The following is a 19674-nucleotide window of genomic DNA, read 5'->3' as shown; positions in this document are numbered from 1 at the left end:
GCATTACTTTTTACCCCATGACCTAAGGACTTCATGTAACTGGAAAATATACTTTCAGTGCCAATCCCACAGACTGAAAAAACAGTAAAATATCAGTATCTGATTAATTTTAGAGTTGATGACAGAGAATTTAAGCTGATTTATTGAAATGGCTTCATGTCCATTACTGTAATTCACTTGTTCATGAAACTGGAGTTTAAAAACATTTATTTTTAGGGGTGAAACATTTTCATCCAGGCAGCCCACTGTGATTTGAACAACCAAAAATAGTCCTTACAACCTCCTGATGAGTAAGAAAAAAGCCTGGTCAAGGTTATGTTCTTTGAAGTATCTGACAAAAGCAGGTAGCCAGATCTAAACACCACATACACTTTCTGGAAATCCTAGGTCAGACCACAGGAATTGCGCTCCAAGCATAGCCAGGCCAGCTGAGTCGGAGAGGTGGGTGCAACGCTTTGGTGGCTCCAGTTCTGGAATGTGTGACCAGCTGCCTCTGGGAAGGTTCATGGAGAGTGGTAACTGCACCCTTGAGTTAAAGGCAGGCAGTGTAGGATAGTGGGAAGTTCTACTAAAACATGTGACCTTGGGCCAGGAGTCAGATTACCATCTGGGACTCAGTTTCTTATTTGTAAAATGGGGGAAGTTAGACATGATGGCCTCTAAGATGTATAGCTCTTAAATGGGGCAACTCTTTGGAGAGCAGCTTCTGGGCCACAGAGAGGCTGGTGGAAACTAGCTGAACTCCACACCAGGTGAGCAGAATGAATGTGAAGATAGTAGCTCTGAGTATGGTCAGGAGGCCAGTCCAACTCAGCCAGTAAGAAATAAACCACATTCCTGAGATACAAATACAGTATGGTAATGCCACACGCACATACACTCACTCACACACACATACATACACACACTCACACATACTCTCATGTACACTAACATATATACCCTTACCCTTACATGTACACACAAGACACACACTCATTCTGAGAGTCACACTCACTTAAAAATTCACTCACATACACTCACTCATACAGTCACACACTTATACACATTCTCTCTCAAACACATACATGAATTGGTGCTGCCGGCTGGTCTAACAGAGAGCAGCCATGAAGGCCTGTTTGCCTCTCTTTGACCATGACACAAGACTGCATGTTCAGGCAGGACCAAGTCTCCTCTCCCAACTTCCTGAAACCCTGCCTAGCAGGAAAGGCTCCCAGGGAAACACCGGACTTGGAGAACATAGGGTATGGATTTTAAATAACCATTACCTTTGCGTCAAAGCGATCTTCAGCTTGTCATTCTCAGATTTCAGGTGGGTGTCAGCAGGACCCGTGTGGGAGGCCTTTTCATCATCTGTCCCATTGACACTGGATGCCTGAGTAGAAGATGCGGTTTCACACCCAGATTCCTGGTCAAAGTGAATTATCTTCACACATTATTGCTCATCCTCACATCAGCAGCAAATCAGGCATAATGAGAAACCATGTGTTTACAAGTATGGACGGACCAACTCATCTGTCCAGAACACAGTGGAGACTAACAAGTAAAAAAGACTAACAGAGACCATCAAGAACAAAAAGAAAAGTCCCAAAGAGTCCCTGTGAAGTTCACAAAGTCTGTGCACTTTCCTGACAAGAGGACCCCTCAGGAGGGTCCTCAGAGCCTTCTTACTGAAACTTTACAGACAAACCTAACAAACTCAGGTGACAGGTCTCCCAAAATAGCATAGAATAAAGCTATAGATTAAAAGAGGAGGAGGGACTGTCATAAAAAATGAGTAACAAGAAACAGTGAATAAAGTTTGAGAAAAAGTGTTAAAAGCTGAGATAAGAACTTAAAAATCCTGGGGCTACACAGAATTAGAGCAACATACTCATTAAAAAACCAAAAATCAAATGTGGATGTCTGCTCTCTCCATTCTTCTTCAACAGTGTTGCGACTCTTCTGCAATGTTCTCTGTAATAAGCAGCACCAAGTGGAGGTAAAATCTCATCTCATCTTGGATAAGATCCATATTAGACTCCAATGAGCATAAAGGCAAAGGCAGGAACCATGAAGGGGAACTATGTACTAATTTGATTAATTTAAAATTTCTGCATTGCAAAATATACCAAAAATAAAATCAAAAGGCAAACAAAAACTTGGAGAAAATATATGCTACAGATATCAAACACAAAATGTTAATATCTTTCCTATATTAAAAGGCTCTTAGAATCTTTATCTTTTAGAGCTACACCCCGAAGGCTTAATTAATGGTAGAAATGGTAAGAGGCTTAGCATTTGCTTTAGAATGGGGGGAGGCGGAGAGTAGGGTGGAATGCGATATAGATGAAACAATTGGCTATGAGATCCTGACTGTTAAAGTTGATTTTTGAGGGTCTTGTACCATTCTGCTGAGCTTTGCACGTGCTCAAAAATAAAGCTCTTGGAGAACGGTAAAACTAGATGAACATCTGAATTTTTAACAAACGGAAAGGAAACACAATTGACATTTATAAAAGAAGAAATGCATAGAATCTACACATATGTAAAAATAATCTCATTAATAAAGAAACAGCAAATGAAATAAACCCAGTAAGATATATTTTCACCTGTCAAATAAGCAAAAATCTGTTGGTAATGGTATAGGAGGAAAAAACCACTCTCATTCACCGCAGGTAGGAATAAGAACTGTCCATTTCTGTAGGCTAAGTTTGCATTATGCATCAAAAGCTTTTAAAATGGCCTTGTCTTTAACCCCATACTTCTACCTCTATGCATTTAGCCTGAGGAATCACAACATGCACAAAGATATGCAAGAAAGTTCATTGCAGCATTGTTTATATTAATGAAATATTAGAAAGAATATAGATGTCTCCAATTACAGGAAGTGGAATAAATTGTGATCAAACAAACCTTGCAATATTATTGAAGCATTATAACATTCTTAAAAGGGAATATCTGAAAGCATGAGGAAATGATAGTAACATGTTAAAGTTTGAAAAAAAAACAGGTGAAAATAGTATAAAAATATATTAGAAAAAAATATGAAAACTGGAAAACTACACACCAAAATATTAACAAAATACAAGCATATCATGCTTTACTGTGCCTTACTTTATTGTAAATTGTGAGGATATTGTATTTTTTACAAACTGAAGGTTTGTGGCAACCCTGTGTCAAACAACACTATCAGCACCATTCTGCTCACTTTGTGTCTCTGTGTCACAATTCTGGTAATTCTCACAATACTTCAAATATTTTATAACACTATTGCACACTTAACAGACTACAGTATAGTGTATAACTTTTCCATGCACTAGGATACCAAAAAATTTGTGTCACTTGCTTTACTGCGGTATTTGCCTGCAGTATTTCTGAGGTATGCCTCTATTTTCAAGTAGTGACAGAGTAGGTGATTCTCACTCCTTGCTTTATAATGCACTATTTAAAAAAAAAAGTTTTACAATATACATGTATTGCTTTTATAATAAGAAAAAAAATATCGCATTAAACTGTTTGGGGTATCATTGTTGTTGTTGTTAGGTGCCATCGAGTCATCTCCTACATAGCGACCCTGTGCACAGCAGAACGAAACATCTCCTGTGGTAGTTCGATTTGTGTGTCAACTTGGCTGGGCCTGGTTGAGTGGCTGGGCAGCTGGTGGTAGTTAATCCCCTAAGGAGGCTGGCAATCAACTCATGCTGGGATCTACCACAAGCAGCTGGGTAGCTGCCTTTGGGTATGTGGTCTGCTTCCTGTATATAAGGAGAAGCTTTGGGGTATGGTCTGTAGCCTATGGCACGCTTGGACCCTGCATATAGCCGTGTCATTGCTCAGCAGCCTGCTATGCTCTGCCGACCTTGAAACTTACAATGGACTTAAATTAATGGCCTGCTGTGTGGTTTGGTAACATTAGGATTGTGCCTTTTGACTTGTCAACCTTGGGGCTTCTCAGCCTTAGCAGCCAGCAGCTGTCTGAGTGAAGAAACACCTCTAGCTCCCGTGGGCTGGGAGCAGGAGGCAGAGCTGGACCCCAAGGTTGAGGGGCTTTCACCCAGCCCGTAGAGCCTGGCACTTTGAACTTGGACTTAAAGCCTCCAAATTGTAAAAACAAACTCCTGTTTGTTTAGGCCATCCCCTTTGTGGTATATTCTTGTCAGAGCGGCACTAGGTAACCATAACACCGCCCGATCCCGCGCCAGCTCCATCATCCTTGCTATACTTGAGCCCATCGCCACAGCCACTGTGTCAGTCCATCTCGTTGAGAGCCTTCCCCTCTTTCGTCAACCCTCCACATTACCAAGCTTGACATCTTTCTCCAGAGAATGGTCCCTTCTAATAACAAGACCAAAGTAGGCCATTCTCACTTCCGAGGAGCATTCCAGCTGCACTTCCTCCAGGATAGAATTTGTTAGTTCTTTTGGCAGTCCATGGTACTTTCAGCATCTTTCGCCAGCACCACAACTCAAAAGCATCAATTCTTCTGTGGTCTTCCTTATTCATTGTTCAGCACTCACATTCATATGAGGCAATTGAAAATATAATGGCTTGTGTCAGGCGCACCCTAGTCCTCAAGGTGACATCTTTGCTCTTCAGCACTTGAAAGAAGTCTTTTGCAGCCGACTTGCTCAGTGCTATACATCGTCTGATGTCCATTGGCATTGACTGTAGAACCAAGCAATGTGAAGTCTTTGACAACTTCAATCTTTTCTCCATTTATTGTGATGCTGCTTATAGGTCCAGTTGTGAGGATTTTTGTTTTCTTTATATTGAGATGTAATCCATACTGCAGACTATATTCTTCAGTCTTCATCAGTAAGTGCTTCAAGTCATCCTCATTTTCAGCAAGCAAAGTTGTGTCTTCAGTGTATCGCAGGTTGTTAATGATTCTTCCTCCAATCTTGATGCCATGTTCTTCTTCATAGAGTCCAGCTTCTCAGTTTCTTTGCTTTGCATACAGATTGAAAAAGTATGGTGAAAGGATACAACCTTGATGCACTCCCTTCTTGACTCTAAACCATGCAGTGTCCCCTGTTCCATTCGCACAACAGCCTCCAGGTCTATATATAGGTTGCTTATGAGTTCAATTAAGTGTTCTGGAATTCCCATTCCTGTCAATGTTATCCACAATTTGTTATGATCCACACAATCAAATGCTTTTGCATAGTCAATAAACCCAAGTAAACATCTTTCTGGAATTCTTTGCTTTGAGCCAAGATCCATCTGACGTCAGCAATGATATTCCTTGTTCCATGTCCTCTTCTGAATCCAGCTCGCACCTCTGGAAGGTCTCTGTCAATATACACTGCTGCAAACATTTCTGAATTCTCTTCAGTAAGATTTTACTTGTGTGTGGTATTAATGATATTGTTCAAGAACTTCCACATTCTGTGGGATCATCTTTCTTTGAAATGGGTACAAATACGGATCTCTTCCAGTCAGTTGGCCAGGTAGCTGCCTTCCAAATCTCTTGGCATAACCGAGTGAGTGCATCCAGTGGGGCATCTGTTTGTTGAAACATCTCAATGGGTATTCTGTCAGTTCCTGGAGCCTTGTTCTTCACCAATTCTTTCAGTGAAGCTTTGACTTCTTCCTTCAGTATCATTGGTTCTTGATATCATATGCCACCTCCTGAAATGGATGAAGATCGACCAGCTCTTTTTGATACAGTGACTCTGTGTATTCCTTCCATCTTGTTTTGATGCTTCCTGCATCATTCAATATTTTGCCCATAGAATCTTTCAATATTACAACTCGAGGCTTAAATACTTTCCTCAGTTCTTCAAGCTTGAGAAATGCTAAGCATGTTCTTTCCTTCTGGTTTTTTAACTCCAAGTCTTTGCACATTTTATTATAGTAATTGGCTTTGTCTTCTCAAGCTGCTCTTTGAAATCTTCTGTTCAACTCTTTTATCTTGTCAGTTCTTCCAATTGCTTTGGCTACTCTCCACTTAAGGGCAAGCTTCAGAGTCTCTTCTGTCATCCATTTTGGTCTTTTCTTTTTTTCTCATCTTTTTAATGACCTCTTACTTTCTTCATGAATGATGCTCTTGATGTCATCCCATAATTCTTCTAGTTTTCAGTCACAAGTGTTCAACGCATCAAATCTATTCTTTAGATGGTCTCTAAATTCAGAAGGGATACATATTTTGGCTCTCGTGGGCTTGTTTTAATTGTCTTCAACTTCAAGTTGACTGTGCATATGAGCAGTTGATGGTCTATTATACAATCAGCTCCTGGCCTTGTTTTGGCTGAAGATATTGAGCTTTTCCATTGCCTCTCACCACAGATATGGTCAATCTGATTCCTGTGTACTCCATCCGGTGAAGTGCACATGTATAGACGTTGATTGTGTTGTTGAAAAAAGGTATTTGCGATGAGTAAGTTGTCGGTCTTGCAAAATTTTATCATGTGATCTCCAGCATTATTTCTGTCACCAAGGCCAAATTTTCCAACTACCAATGACTCTTCTTTGTTTCCAACTGTTGCATTCTAATCACCAGTGATAATTAACATATCTTGACTGCATGTTTGGTCAATTTCAGACTGCAGAAGTTGATAAAAAGCTTCAATTTCCTCATCTTTTGCTTTGGTGGTTGGTGCATAAATTTGAATAATAGTTGGATTAATGGGTCTTCCTTGTAGATGTATGGATATTATCCTATCACTGACAGCACTGTACTTCAGGACTGATCTTGAAACATCCTTTTTGATGATGAATTCCATGCCATTCCTCTTCAAAATGACAATTATCATTTCCAGCACAGTAGATCATATGGTTGTCTTATTCAAAATGGCCAAAACCAGTCCACTTCAGCTCACTAATGCCTAGGATATCAATCTTTATATGTTCCACTTAATTTTTGACAACTTCCAATTTTTCTGGATATTAGATTGTTTAAATACTCAAATTTTTTTGAAAATCTAGCTAAAGTTCATTCCCTAAGAGATTCAGGAAAACAGAAGTCATGTGATTTCTAACTAAAATGAAAATATACAATGATCTTTATATCTGGGTAAACCAGACAAGGTAAATAAAAACAAAAGCCTAGAGACAAACATTTATACATAATTAGTAGTGTGTGGACCCCAAGACTGGAAGAACTAGATAGTGCTCAGCTACCAATGCCAACTGCTCGAAGAGGGATCAAACCTGGAGATCCTAGATGGAGTGGGAGAAAAAATGTGGAACAAAATCCAAAAACACAAAAACGACCAGAATTACTGATAGGATAGAGTCTGTTGGAACCCCCAAGACTATGGCCCCAGTTACCCTTCGGGCCTAGAACTGGATTCACTCCCATGGATTAGCTCTCAGTCCAACAGTAGAAAAAGACTAACATGCAGAATGCCTGTCCCAAAGTGATGCACCCACTTACTCTAGGGAGATACACCCCTTAGAGCAATCAGCCATGGGGCACCCAGAGAGACAGCATTCACACAGAGGGAAAGCTGGACAGACAGGCGTACATAGTTAAGAAGGGCACAGGGGGGACAGTTACAGGGACGGGAAGGGAGGAGAGTTTGTTATGGTCGGGCATGGTAACCAGGTGTGAAATCAAATGTACACGAATTGTTGAATGCAAAACAAATTTTGCTCTGTAAATTTGCATTCAAAGCACAATAAAAATTAAAAAAAAAAAAGGGTAGTGTGTATATAAAATAACATCTTATAGGTATACTTCTTTTTTTTTTTTTAAGGTTTAAAATGCTTTTAGGGGGAAACAAGCATTCACAAAAACCTTATATAAAGAACTTCAGCTTAAAGACATCACCACTGTATGTGGTATTCAGGAAAAGATGGCACATTAGAAACTCTAGAACCTGGACCATATCAGGTACCTGATTTACAGGTTCTCAGCAATTACTCAGTGGGATAATTAGTATTCTAATTTAATAGTCTCTTTTCGATTATATTCAAGATTATTTAGGAAAGTTCCTATCTACTGGAAGTCTAACATATTAATTTCAATAAATCCACACTGGGGCACCTTTTATATGATGAGCTCAGGACAAGGTGTTGGCATATAACTCAAGATAGACTTAGTTCTGAGCCACTGAAACTCCTGCCCTAAAGGTTAACCACAGTGGCTGGCAAACCCAGGGCCCCTCTAAGCATTCCCTCCTCTCCTCTCTGCAGTGCTGCCACCTTGAGTGTGCTTCTTCCTTGGGTTCAGTAATCCTGGAATTTCTCTTTCTCTGCTTTTTGCTGGTTCCCTTCTCTTAATTATATTCATTTCCTAAGGCTCTAGCTTTCTCTCCTACATCCCCACTGTTTCTTGTTGTACTCAAGGCTTCAGCTATGTTTCTGCAAGGCTGATGGCCAAGTCTAGAGTGTCTGTCAATCTTGACTGCTCAAGATGCCCAGGCCTCCTGGTTCACTTCCTACAAGCATCCCCAACAACCATCCTTGCCTTATAGACCCTGTGGATGCCCTGGCCCTACTATCTCCACCACACAGCTTCTGTGCCAACCTTCCTGCCTTCAACTACTCCCTGATTTCCTCTCCATCCACATGCAAACCTCTTGTTACAGCTAGATCAGTATTCATAAAATACCTCCAGTGTCCCCAATGATCCAATAGTAAATAATGACATATATAATTAATAAACAATAAACTACTCAGTGATAACTAATTCCAGGTCACTTACAATATCTCTAAACATATCTCCATGATTTCTACAGGCCACCTTCAGTTCCAGCCAGGCAGACACCTTGCTGTCTTGCTAATTCATCAAGTTATTCCTGAGGTCAAATCTTTGCTCCTGATGCCCTCTCTTTCCCTGTCTCTCTACAAATAACCTTGTCATCGGGTCAAGGCCTCCTACAACACAACATACACCAATCCAGATATAGAGAATGCAGCTATTTTTATTTCAGGTTAAAATAGGTCCTTTTCAATCATCACACTTTTAAGTAGACAGACCATCCAATTCTTGGCAAAGCCTGTCCTTTGGCTAAGACAGAGCTACTGGGATACTATCTCTCACCTGACTTTTGTTAAAATAGGAAGAAAGACAGGGCTTATCAAGTCTTCTCTCTCATGAGTACAAGGTACCAGGAATGGGGCATCTTTCATATAGACCTTACCTTCCAACCCAGCAAGAGCACATACTGCCCTCCTGCTGGTATTAAACATAGTGACCAGAGATTGTCTCTCAGGAGCCAGCAACATGCATTAATTCTAATCCTACACATCCTGAAAAATCCAAAGTCACATAAAAACATGTCACATCCACCACACTGTCAGTAGGCTTATAGTTGGAAAGGCCTTAAAACGCTCTACTGCTAGAATTCCCTACTTCCTGCCAAAAGTTATAGGGGAACAAGGAGTCTTAGACTGGTCACACTGAGATTTATTTTATGGACAAATTACTTACTTGGGAAAGATTACTTGAGGTTTCGATTTTCTCCTGGGACCTGTCTCTGGCTAGTCTTGCAGCTTCTTTCACTTCCTGAAATTTCTCTGCAAACTGAACATGAAGAACAGTTATTAAGGTATTTATTAACCTGATCAAAAACAAAAACAAAAACAAACCCAAACCACTGCCATTGAGTCAATTCCAACTCATAGTGACCCTGTATATGACTACTGAACTCAGCTTTGTCATGTTACATCCATTTTAAGTAAAATAATTCTGTACAAACCCAAAAGAAGAAATTTGAGATGAAAAAGAAATGAATATAACGGAACACTATTGGTCAAGGTCAGACATGAATCAATTTCTAAGCTACTGCAGTTAGTTTGATGATGAAATTAAAAAAACAAAAACAAAACCCTCAAGTTAACAGTCACTAATACAAAAGCAACAAAAGAAATTTAGCTATACCACTGAAGGAATCCATGGAAACATTATAATTTCTATCGAAAAGCACTCTTTTCACAAGTCAAAGTAATGAAAATCAAAATTTAAAGTTTGGGAGAAGGAATTCTAGATATTCAAAGTTTAAGATATAGTAAAATGCAACATGCAGTCTGACTGAATCCTGCTTTAAAAAGATCATCTATAAAAGACTTCTGGGGCAATTGGGGAAATATGAACATGGATTGGATCTTAGCTGACACCAAGGAATTATTACTGATTTTGTTATATGTGGAATAGTATTGTGATTATGTTGGAATATGTTTTCTACTTTTTTGAAGATGAACACTAAAGTAGTGAAATGAAGGAGTGAAATGTCTTGATTGTCTGTTGTTGTTAGGTGCCACGGAGTTGGCGCCAACTAATAGCGACCCTCTGTACAACAGAAGGAAACACTGCCTGGTCTTGCACCATCCTCACAATCCTTGCTATACTTGAGCCCATCGTTGCAGTCACTGTGTCAATCCATCTCACTGAGGGCCTTCTCCATTTTTACTGACCCTCCACTTTACCAAGTATGATATCCTTCTCCAGGGAATGGTCCCTTCTGACAAAATGACCAAAGTATGGGAGATGCAATCTGGCCATTCTCCCTTCCAAAGAGCATTCCAGCTGTACTTCTTCCAGCATAGCTTTGTTCATTCTTCCGACAATCCACAGTATTTTCAGTATTCTTTACCAACACCACAATTCAAAGGGCATCAATTCTTCTTTGGTCTTCCTTATTCATTGGCCAGTTTTCACATGCATATGAAGGAACTGAAAATATCATGGCTTGGGTTAGGTGTACCTCAGTCTTCAAAATAATGTATTTGCTTCTTAACACTTTAAAGAGGTCTTTTGCAGTACATTTGCACAGCACAATATGACATCTGATTTTTGACTGCTGCTGCCATGGGTCTTGATTGTGAATCCAAGTAAAATGAGATCCCTGACAACTTGACAACTTTTCTCCATTTTTCATGATGTTGCTTATTGGTCCAGTTGTGAGGATTTTTGTTTTCTTTATGTTGAGGTGTAATCCATACAGAAGACTGTAGTCTTTGATCTTCTTTGATCTTCATCAGTAAGTGCTTCAAGTCATCTTCACTTTCAGCAAGTAAGGTTGTGACATCTGCATACTGCAGGTTGTTAATGAGTCTTCCTCCAATCCTGATGATGCATTCTTCTTCATATAGTCTAGCTTCTTGGATTATTTCCTGAACATACAGATTGAATAAGTATGGTGAAAGGATATAACACTGACACACCCCCTTCTTGATTTTAAACATGCAGTATCCCCTTGCTCTGTTGGAATAACAGCATCTTGGTCTATATACAAGTTCCTCATGAGTAAAATTGTTCTAGAATTCCCATTCTTCACAATGTTATCCATAATTTATTATGATCCACACAGTCAAATGCCTTTGCATAGTCAGTAAAACACAGGTAAACATCTTTCTGGCATTCTTTGCTTCCAGGCAAGATCCATCTGACATCAGCAATGATGTCTCTTATTCCAGGTCCTCTTCTGATCCAGCTTGCATTTCTGGAAGTTCCCTGTCAATACACTGCTGCGAATGTTTTTGAATTATCTTCAACAAAATTTTACTTGTGTCTGATATTAATTGATATTGTTCAGTTCTGTTGGATCACTTTTCTTTGAAATGGGTCCAAATACGGATCTCTTCCAGTCAGAAGCTCTGGTGATGTGGATAAGGCGTTTGTCTGCTAACCAGAAAGTTGGTGAACACCCACCAGCAGTTCTGTGGAAGGAAGATGGGGCAATTGACTCTGTAAAGATTTACAGGCTCAGAAACCGAATGGGGGTTGCTATGAGTTGGAATCAACTTGATGGCAGTGAGTTTTCCAGTCAGTTGGCCAGGTAGCTGTCTTCCAAATTTTGTGGCAAAAATGAGTAAGTGGCTCCAGCTCTGCATCCGTTTGTTGGAACATCTTAATGGGTATTCTGTAAATTCTTGGAGTTTTTATTATTTTTATTTTTTAAACCAATTCCTTCAGTGCTATCTGGACTTCTTCCTTCCATACCATTGGTTCTTGATTACATGCTCCTCTTGAAATGGTTGAATGTTGACCAATTCTTTTTGGTATAGTGACTCTGTGTATTTCTTCCATCTTCTTTTGAAGCTTCCTGCATCATTTAATATTTTGTCCATAAAATCCATCAATATTGCAACTCGAGGGTTGGATTTGTCCTTCAGTTCTATAAGCTTGAGAAATGCCGAGCTTGTTCTTCCCTTCTGCTTTTCTAACTCCAGGTCTTTGAACATTTTCATTATAACACTTTACTTTGTCTTCTAGAACTGCCCTTTGAAATCTGTTAAGGCTCTTTTATTTTGTCATTTCCTTTAGCTTCTCTCCATCAAAAGCAAGTTTCAGAGTCTCTTCTGACATCCATTTTGGTCTATTCTTCCTTTCCTGTCTTTTGAATGACCATTTGCTTCCTTTATGTATGATGTTCTTGATGTCATCCCACAACTTGTCTAGTGTTTGGGTATTGGTTTTCAATGCATCAAAACTATTCTTCAGATGATCTTTAAATCCAGGTGGGATATATTCAAGGTTTTATTTTGGTTCTTATGAACTTGTTTCAGTATTCTTCAGCTTCAACTTGAACTTGCATATGAGTAATTGAGGATCCATTTCACAGTGAGCTCCTGATCTTGTTTTAACTGAAGATATTGAGCTTCTCCATTGCCTCCTTCCACAGATATAGTTGATGTGATTCCTGTGTATCCCATCTGATGAGGTCCATGTATATAGCTGTCATCTATGATGTTGAAAAAGGTATTTGCAATGAATAAGTTGTTGGTTTTGCAAAATTCTATCATGTGATCTCTGATGTCATTTCTATCACCAAGGCCCGATTTTCCAATTACCGATTATTCTTCATTTCCAACTTTCACATTCAAATCATCAGTATTCTTGATTGAATGTCTGGTCAATTTCAGACTGAAGAAGTTGGTAAACATCTTCAATTTCTTCATCTTTGGCTTTAGTGGTTGGTGTGTAAATTTGAATAATAGTAGTATCAACTGGTCTTCCATATAGGCATATGGATATCATCCTATCATTGACAGCACTGTACTTCAGGCTAGATTTTTAAATATTCTTTTTGATGATGAATGCAATGCTATTTCTCTTCAATTTATTGTTATCATCTTCAGCTCACTAACGCCTAGGATATCAATCTTTATGCATTCAATTTCATTTCAGACAACTTCCAGTTTTCCTAATTCATACTTTGTACATTCCACATTTCAATTATTAATAGATGTTTGCAGCTGTCTTTTCCCATTTTAAGTCATGACCAATCTTCAAATGGAGGTCCTGAAAGCTTTACTGCATCTACATCATTAAGGTTGACTTTACTTTGAGGAGGCAGCTCTTTCCTAGTCGTTATTTTGAGTGCCTTCCAACTTGAGGGGCTCCTCTTCCACCAGCACATCTGAAACTGTTTCACAGCTATTCATAAAGTTTTCTGGTAATATATCAGACAATATTTCACTGGTATTCCTAAGGTTTTCACTGGCCAATTTTTTTCAGAAGTGGATGGCCCTAACCTTCTTCCCAGTCTGTCTTAGTCTGGAAGCTCCGCTGAAACCTGCTTACCATGGTTGACCCTGCTGCTGGTATTTAAAATACCAGTGGCATAGCTTATAGCCTCACACTAACACCCAAGTCACCACAGTATGACAAAATGACAGACGAGAGTGCCTGTAATTTAATTTAAATACCTCAACATCAACAATAAAGTAGATGAAGAAGTGTGGCAAAATGGAAGCAACTGTTATTGCTGTTGTTGTTAGGTGCCATCAAGTTGTCTCCAACTCATAGCAACCTTATATACAGCAGAACAAAACACTGCCTGGTCCTGTGCCAGCCCCATAATCTTTGCTATACCTGACCCCATCACTGCAGCCACCATATCAATCTATCTCACTGAGGGCCTTCCCCTTTTTTGTTGACCTTCCACTTTGCCAAGCATGATATCCTTCTCCAGGGAACGGTCCCTTCTTACAACATGACCAAAGTAGGTGAGATGAAGTCTGTCCATTCTCAATTCCAAGGAGCATTCCAGCTGCACTTCTTCCAGGACAGATTTGTTAGTTATTTTAGCAGTTTATGGTACTTTCAGCATTCTTTGTCACCACAACTCAAAAGCATGGCCTCTTCTTTGGTCTTCCTGTTTCACTGTCCAGCTCTCACATGTACATGAGGTGAATGAGAATACTATGGCTTGTGTCAAGCGCACCCTAGCCTTCAAGGAAATATCTTTGCTCTTTAGCACCAGAAAGACGTCCTTTGCAGGAGATTTGGCCAATGACATACAACATCCAATATCTTGACTGTTGCTTCCATTGGTGTTGATTGTAGAACCAAGTAATATGAAGTCCTTGACAACTTCAATCTTTTCTCCATTTATCATGATGCTGCTCATTGGTCCCATTGTGAGGATTTTTGTTTTCTTTATATTGAGGTATAATTCATACAGCAGACTGTAGTCTTGAATCTTCATCAGCAAGTGTTTCAAGTCATCCTCACTTTCAGGGAGCAAAGTTGTGTTGCCTGCATAATGGAGGTTGTTAATGAGTCTTCCTCCAATACTGATGCGACATTCTTTTTCATATAGTCCAGCCTCTTGGATTATTTGTTCCCCATACAGATTGAATAAATATGGTGAAAGGATACAACCCTGACACACTCCCTTCTTGATTTTAAGTCATGCAGTGTCCCCTTGTTCTGTTCGAATGACAGCCTCCCAGTCTACATACAAATCCCTCATGAGCACAATTAAGTGTTCTTAAATTCTCATTCTTCTCAATGTGATCCATAATTTGTTACGATCCACACAACTGAATGCTTTTTCATAGTCAATAAAACATAAGTAAACATCTTTCTGGTATTCTTTGCTTTGAGCGAAGATCCATCTGCCATCAGCAATGATATCCCTTGTTCCACATTCTCTTCTGAATCCAGCTTGCATTTCTGGAAGTTCTCTGTCAATATATTGCTATTTTTTGAAACTGTTAAATCTGGATATGCATATCCAGATTTTTCATTAAACATCCATTCCTGACACTATTACGTTCCAAAGACCAGGACACTATGCAAAATGGGCATTATATGAGGAGGAGGAAGATGTAGAAGCAGCCCCAGAGCCTGGATGCTTGGAACTTCTATGCCCCTGGGACTGCTATATTGTGAATTCCAAGGTCCTGCCATCAGGGATGGTGTCTGAGTGGACCTGAGGCCTGGAGGCTTACTAGAGGCACAGTTAGTGGCAGTAGGGCTTGGGCAACCAGCAGGGTGGGGGGTCAAGATCATTGGTGGGGTTGCTGCTCATGCCCATGCCCTGTGCAACAGCCCCCTCTGCGGCCCTGGCTACCTGCTATTCCTCATCAGGCCAGGGAGGACCCCATGGAAATGTACAAAACACTGTTGGTCTTGGAGGACTTGGCATTACAGGCCAAGAGCCTGGAGACTCCACTGCTTGGAAGAGGAGCTCAGCAGCCTGGGCCATGGAGGAGGGGGCAATCAGCTTCTGCTGCAGTCTCCAGGCCTTGAATTATGCCCAGTACCCTTCCTGCTGCAGGACTCAGTCCTTCAAGAGCACCTGAGTAAAGGAGAGGAGCAGCAGCAGTAGCAGCAGCAGCAACACCGCCTTCTCCTGATTCCCCCTGGGCCCCTCCACTACTTGTAGGCCCTTCTCAGAAGGGCTCCCTCAAAATCCATTTCAACTGCCACTTTCACACAAAAAGCCGCATGCAATAGTGGCTCCGATGGTGGGGTTGGAACTGGCAAGAAGCCATCCAGAGAGCTAAGTGCTTCATCTGTGAGCCTGAGAGGCGTGGCTCCGTGGGCCAGGAGCTGGATGTGGGGAGGAAATCCTGGTTAATATATAAAATAGTTGGATACATTTTTTATTATGATTGTAAATGCAAATTGTTGGCTAATAGATAGTCGGTGAGGAGAAGGTGTACTATTCTCTCGACTTTTTTTTTTTTTGTTGTTGTTCTGTTTAAACCTTTTCCTAATAAAATATGTTTAAATATCCTAGAGCAATGGTCTCAATCCCTGTGTTCTAGTTATGGACAAGACAACTGATTTTAATTAGCAAATACATTCCCCGAACAGAGAACACTCTGTGGCACAGAATGCTGATGTGAGAAAGTAAGAGAAAGATAAATGTGATTGCTGAGAAAACAAAAAACTAGCAAGCTGCAGGGGTATCAACAGTCCTATGGGTCTTTCTGATATATTATTTATTTCTGAGTATAGGCTGTCCTCTTGAGTATCTGCACAATTCTGACAACACTGGTCTGCTTTGGGAAACCTGACTAGAAACAGATGCTGGTGAATCAAGCACCCTGGTCTAAGCACAAAAAAGTCAGCCTTTCTGTTCTGGTCCATGTTGCTTGTGCAAGCCCTGTAAGTAAAGCCACAACCACTGAACTTAATATTTAATCATCTTAGAACTGAATAAGGAGAATCACATTACCTACTGCTTATGATATGTGCCATTCAGCACAGATGGAAAAAGTCCCCTCCTTCTTTGGGGGGCCCCTTAAGTAAAAAGAGCATGTCATGAACTAGATAGCCTGGCAGAAAGCAGGTAGAAATAAGTGTGCTCACTGAATGAATGAATTCTGGGTTCCAGCCTCACATACCCCCACCTACTTGAAAAAATAAATCCTATCAAAGGCTCAGGTCTGACCTAAGAATGGCAAAGATCTTCTGCCAGACAACAGCAGCTCAGAGGGGTACTAAGGGAGTATTCTGCCCCATCTTTCTGTTTCCTAAGCTCAGCTTCCGGGAGCTCTGGTAGCATAGTGCCTAAGGCACTTGACTGCTAACCAGAAGGCTGGCGGTTCAAATCCACCAGCCACTCCTCGGAAGGAAGGTTGGACAATCCTACTTTCGTAGTGATACTGACTCGGAAACCCACGGAGGGGTCGCTATGAGTTGGGGCCAACTCGATGGCAAATAACAACAACAACAACAACAAGCTCAGCTTCCAGACTAAGATGGACTAGGAAGAAAGGCCTGGTTATCTACTTCTGAAAATGAGCCAATGTAAACCCTACGGATCACAATGGTCTCATCCACAACCAATCATGGGAGCAGTTCAGGACTGTTGCATATGTGCTTACCATAAGCTGGGGGCCAACTTGATGGCAGCTAACAACAACAACCTCATCTAATGGGATCAAACTGGGAGCTAGCGCATCATTCAAGACATAAACATCATCCCAGAAGAGAGTTTGTGCAGGCACCATAAAGGCCTTTCAATCATATTAAGACATTAAAAGAGAAAATTTTAAAAAGATTTTTTAAAATGCTTTTGTGCCCAGTATCCAATTAAAAGTCAAATATGACCTGAACAACACTGCAGCCCACGTGATTTTCAACAGACACCCCTACCAGGCGGGTCTTGACCAGGCTGTGTTCAGTAAAATGGAAGCCGGCATCTGTCCTTTCCCAAACTCCCAAAACAAAAGCACTCCCAGTTTTTAACAGGTACTTCCTGTGCCTGTCTGGGTCTTTTTCTCAGTTTGTTATCTCTGCCTTAGAAACTTTTTCTGCATTTCCTGTTAACTAGATTGAAAACGTCATCACATAGTGTCACACAAGTTCAGTCAACAAACATGGACCAAACACCACTTACTCCTTCAGTCAGCAAATATCTGTACTGTGCCTGAGCTACATCTGAGCTGGGTCATGCCCATAGCTGGGTGCTGGGGACATGTACAGTGTGGGAGTATCACATACTGTTCCTCCATGCCTGGAGGCTAAGAGTTGTGCAGTAGGAGAGAGTGAGCAAGCCAACCAGCAAATGAAGCACTGGCGGGGCTCTGAGAGAACAGATGCCTCTGGACAGAGCTTGGGGTCTCCATTTTCTTGAGTCTCTCCTTCTGTACCCCACACACCACCAAATGCTGCAGAAGACCTTATCTCAACATTGTGAGACTCCCAGCACAGGACACAAACTTTTAGTTTCAATGGGCTCTTCCCTGTTTGTCCCAGGACACCCATCATGGTGGCCCCTCTTGTGTGTCTTACAGTTTTTGCCTTGGGTGAGTATACTGACCACCCTCTTCCCCCAGACCCTCAACATAACCACATTTATGGGGTTTACTGGCTTTTTTTTTTCCTTTAATTTTTATTGTGATTTGGGTGAAAGTTTACAGAGCAAATTCACTTTCCATACAGCAGCTCACATACACTTTTGTCTTATGACACTGACTGCAATTTCCCACAATGCATCAGCTCTCTTCCCACTTCCTTCCCATAGTTACCTCTTCCTTGTGTCCTTCCCTCCCATGCACTCCTGCTGCCGAGCTGTCTCTCTCTTGCTCCAGCACTAGAAGCAACAGCCCTTCTATTAAACCATGATTGATTTCTCCAAAGAGTGTATCTACCTCAGGTAAATGTTCAGCTCATATGCCTGTCTTTTTGTTTGGCTGGAAGTCACAGGAGTGGATTCAATTCCAGAACCTGAAGGGAAGCTAGGGGCCATAGTCTCAGGGGTTCTACCAGGCTCTATCAGACCAGCAAACCTGGCCCCCCGCTTTTTTTTTTTTTTTTTTTAATGATTTTGAGTTTTGTTCCAAATTATTCTCCCACTCTATCCAGGATCTCCTACATAGATTCCCCACCCCACCCCTGCCCCGCTGAGTGGTTGACAGTGGTAGCCGGGCACCATTTAGTTCTTTTCATCTGATAGCTGTATAGGCTGAGGATCGCATAGTGTACCAGTCACTTGGACTAATTGTTTCCATGTGTCTTTGGTTTTGTCTTTTGCTCTGGATGAGGAGAGACCCATTGTTGCATCTAGATGGCCGCTTATAAGCTTTTAAGATCCCAGTTGCTACTTGCCAGAGTAGGATGTGGAACAATGTTTTACGTAGTATGTTATGCCAATTGAGCTTGATGTCCCCTATGACTACAGTCCCTAGTTCACAGTCCAACTACTTGCTCCCTCCGGGTAGCTGGTTGTGGCCAAGAAATAACTACAACCTTGTCCCTTGTCAGCTCTACTATACACCTAGGAATTCTTACAAAACATACAAATACACTTATAGAAACACTGTCTTCCACCCCATACATGGTCATGGGCACACTCTCCCCACGCATAGACACACCTAATAGTTCAGCCTGTCCACCCATCTATCCACCTGTATATCAAAGTTTGCCTTCACTGACAACGCAGGGGTTTACTGGCTTCTTAACACAGATCCTCTCCATTTGTTCCTGTACTACTCTGTAAGATAAGAATTCCCATTTACAGCTTCCAGATGAGAAACAAGGCTCAACTCACTCAACTCACAGCCGTCTAGTCAGATCGGACTCATAGCGACCCCTCTTTGGGTTTCTGAAGCAGTTTCTCTAGGAAGTAGATTGCCCAGTCTTCCTTCTGAGAAGTGGCTGGTGGGTTTGAACCACCAGCCTTCTAGTTAGCAGTCAATGCCTTAGGCACTATGCCACCAGAGCTCCTGGTTACAAGGCTAGTACACGGTAAACCTGAACTTGGCTCTAGACCTGATTTCCACATGATCATTCTACACATCCAGTTACCTTCTTACACTAACAGTGATGGCAAAGTGATAGTGCTATTATTATCTACAACATCCTGGGACATCTCAAAAAAAGAAAAATGAGGAGACGAATTCTCCAGCTCAGAGAGATAAGAAGAGTGGTTAGAATGTATGGAGTCCCTTTATCGACCCTCCCATGGCTGAATGACTCCTCAGGTAGGTATTATGAACCACATGCTGAACAACTGATTCTGACTCATTGAGACCCCATGTGTGTCAGAGTATAACTGT

At 41.0% G+C, this 19674-nt stretch overlaps 1 protein-coding gene across 1 annotated transcript in view; it reads right to left on the bottom strand.

Annotated features, from left to right (window-relative positions):
- The window catches only part of HOMER2 (homer scaffold protein 2), a 201069-nt gene that overhangs the window by 16258 nt on the left and 165137 nt on the right, over positions 1-19674 (bottom strand). The window contains exons 4-5 of the mRNA XM_042781554.1: positions 9362-9454; positions 1269-1408 (exon numbers count right to left, since the gene is read on the bottom strand). Of these exons, the coding sequence (XP_042637488.1) occupies positions 1269-1408; positions 9362-9454 (233 nt within the window). The remainder of the gene's footprint in view (positions 1-1268; positions 1409-9361; positions 9455-19674) is intronic.

Source organism: Orycteropus afer, unplaced genomic scaffold (assembly GCF_000298275.1).
Source record: "Orycteropus afer afer isolate SDZICR_OR568_19922 unplaced genomic scaffold, OryAfe1.0 scaffold00132, whole genome shotgun sequence".
Classification (NCBI taxonomy): domain Eukaryota; kingdom Metazoa; phylum Chordata; class Mammalia; order Tubulidentata; family Orycteropodidae; genus Orycteropus; species Orycteropus afer.
This window is presented reverse-complemented; position numbering and strand designations above follow the sequence as displayed.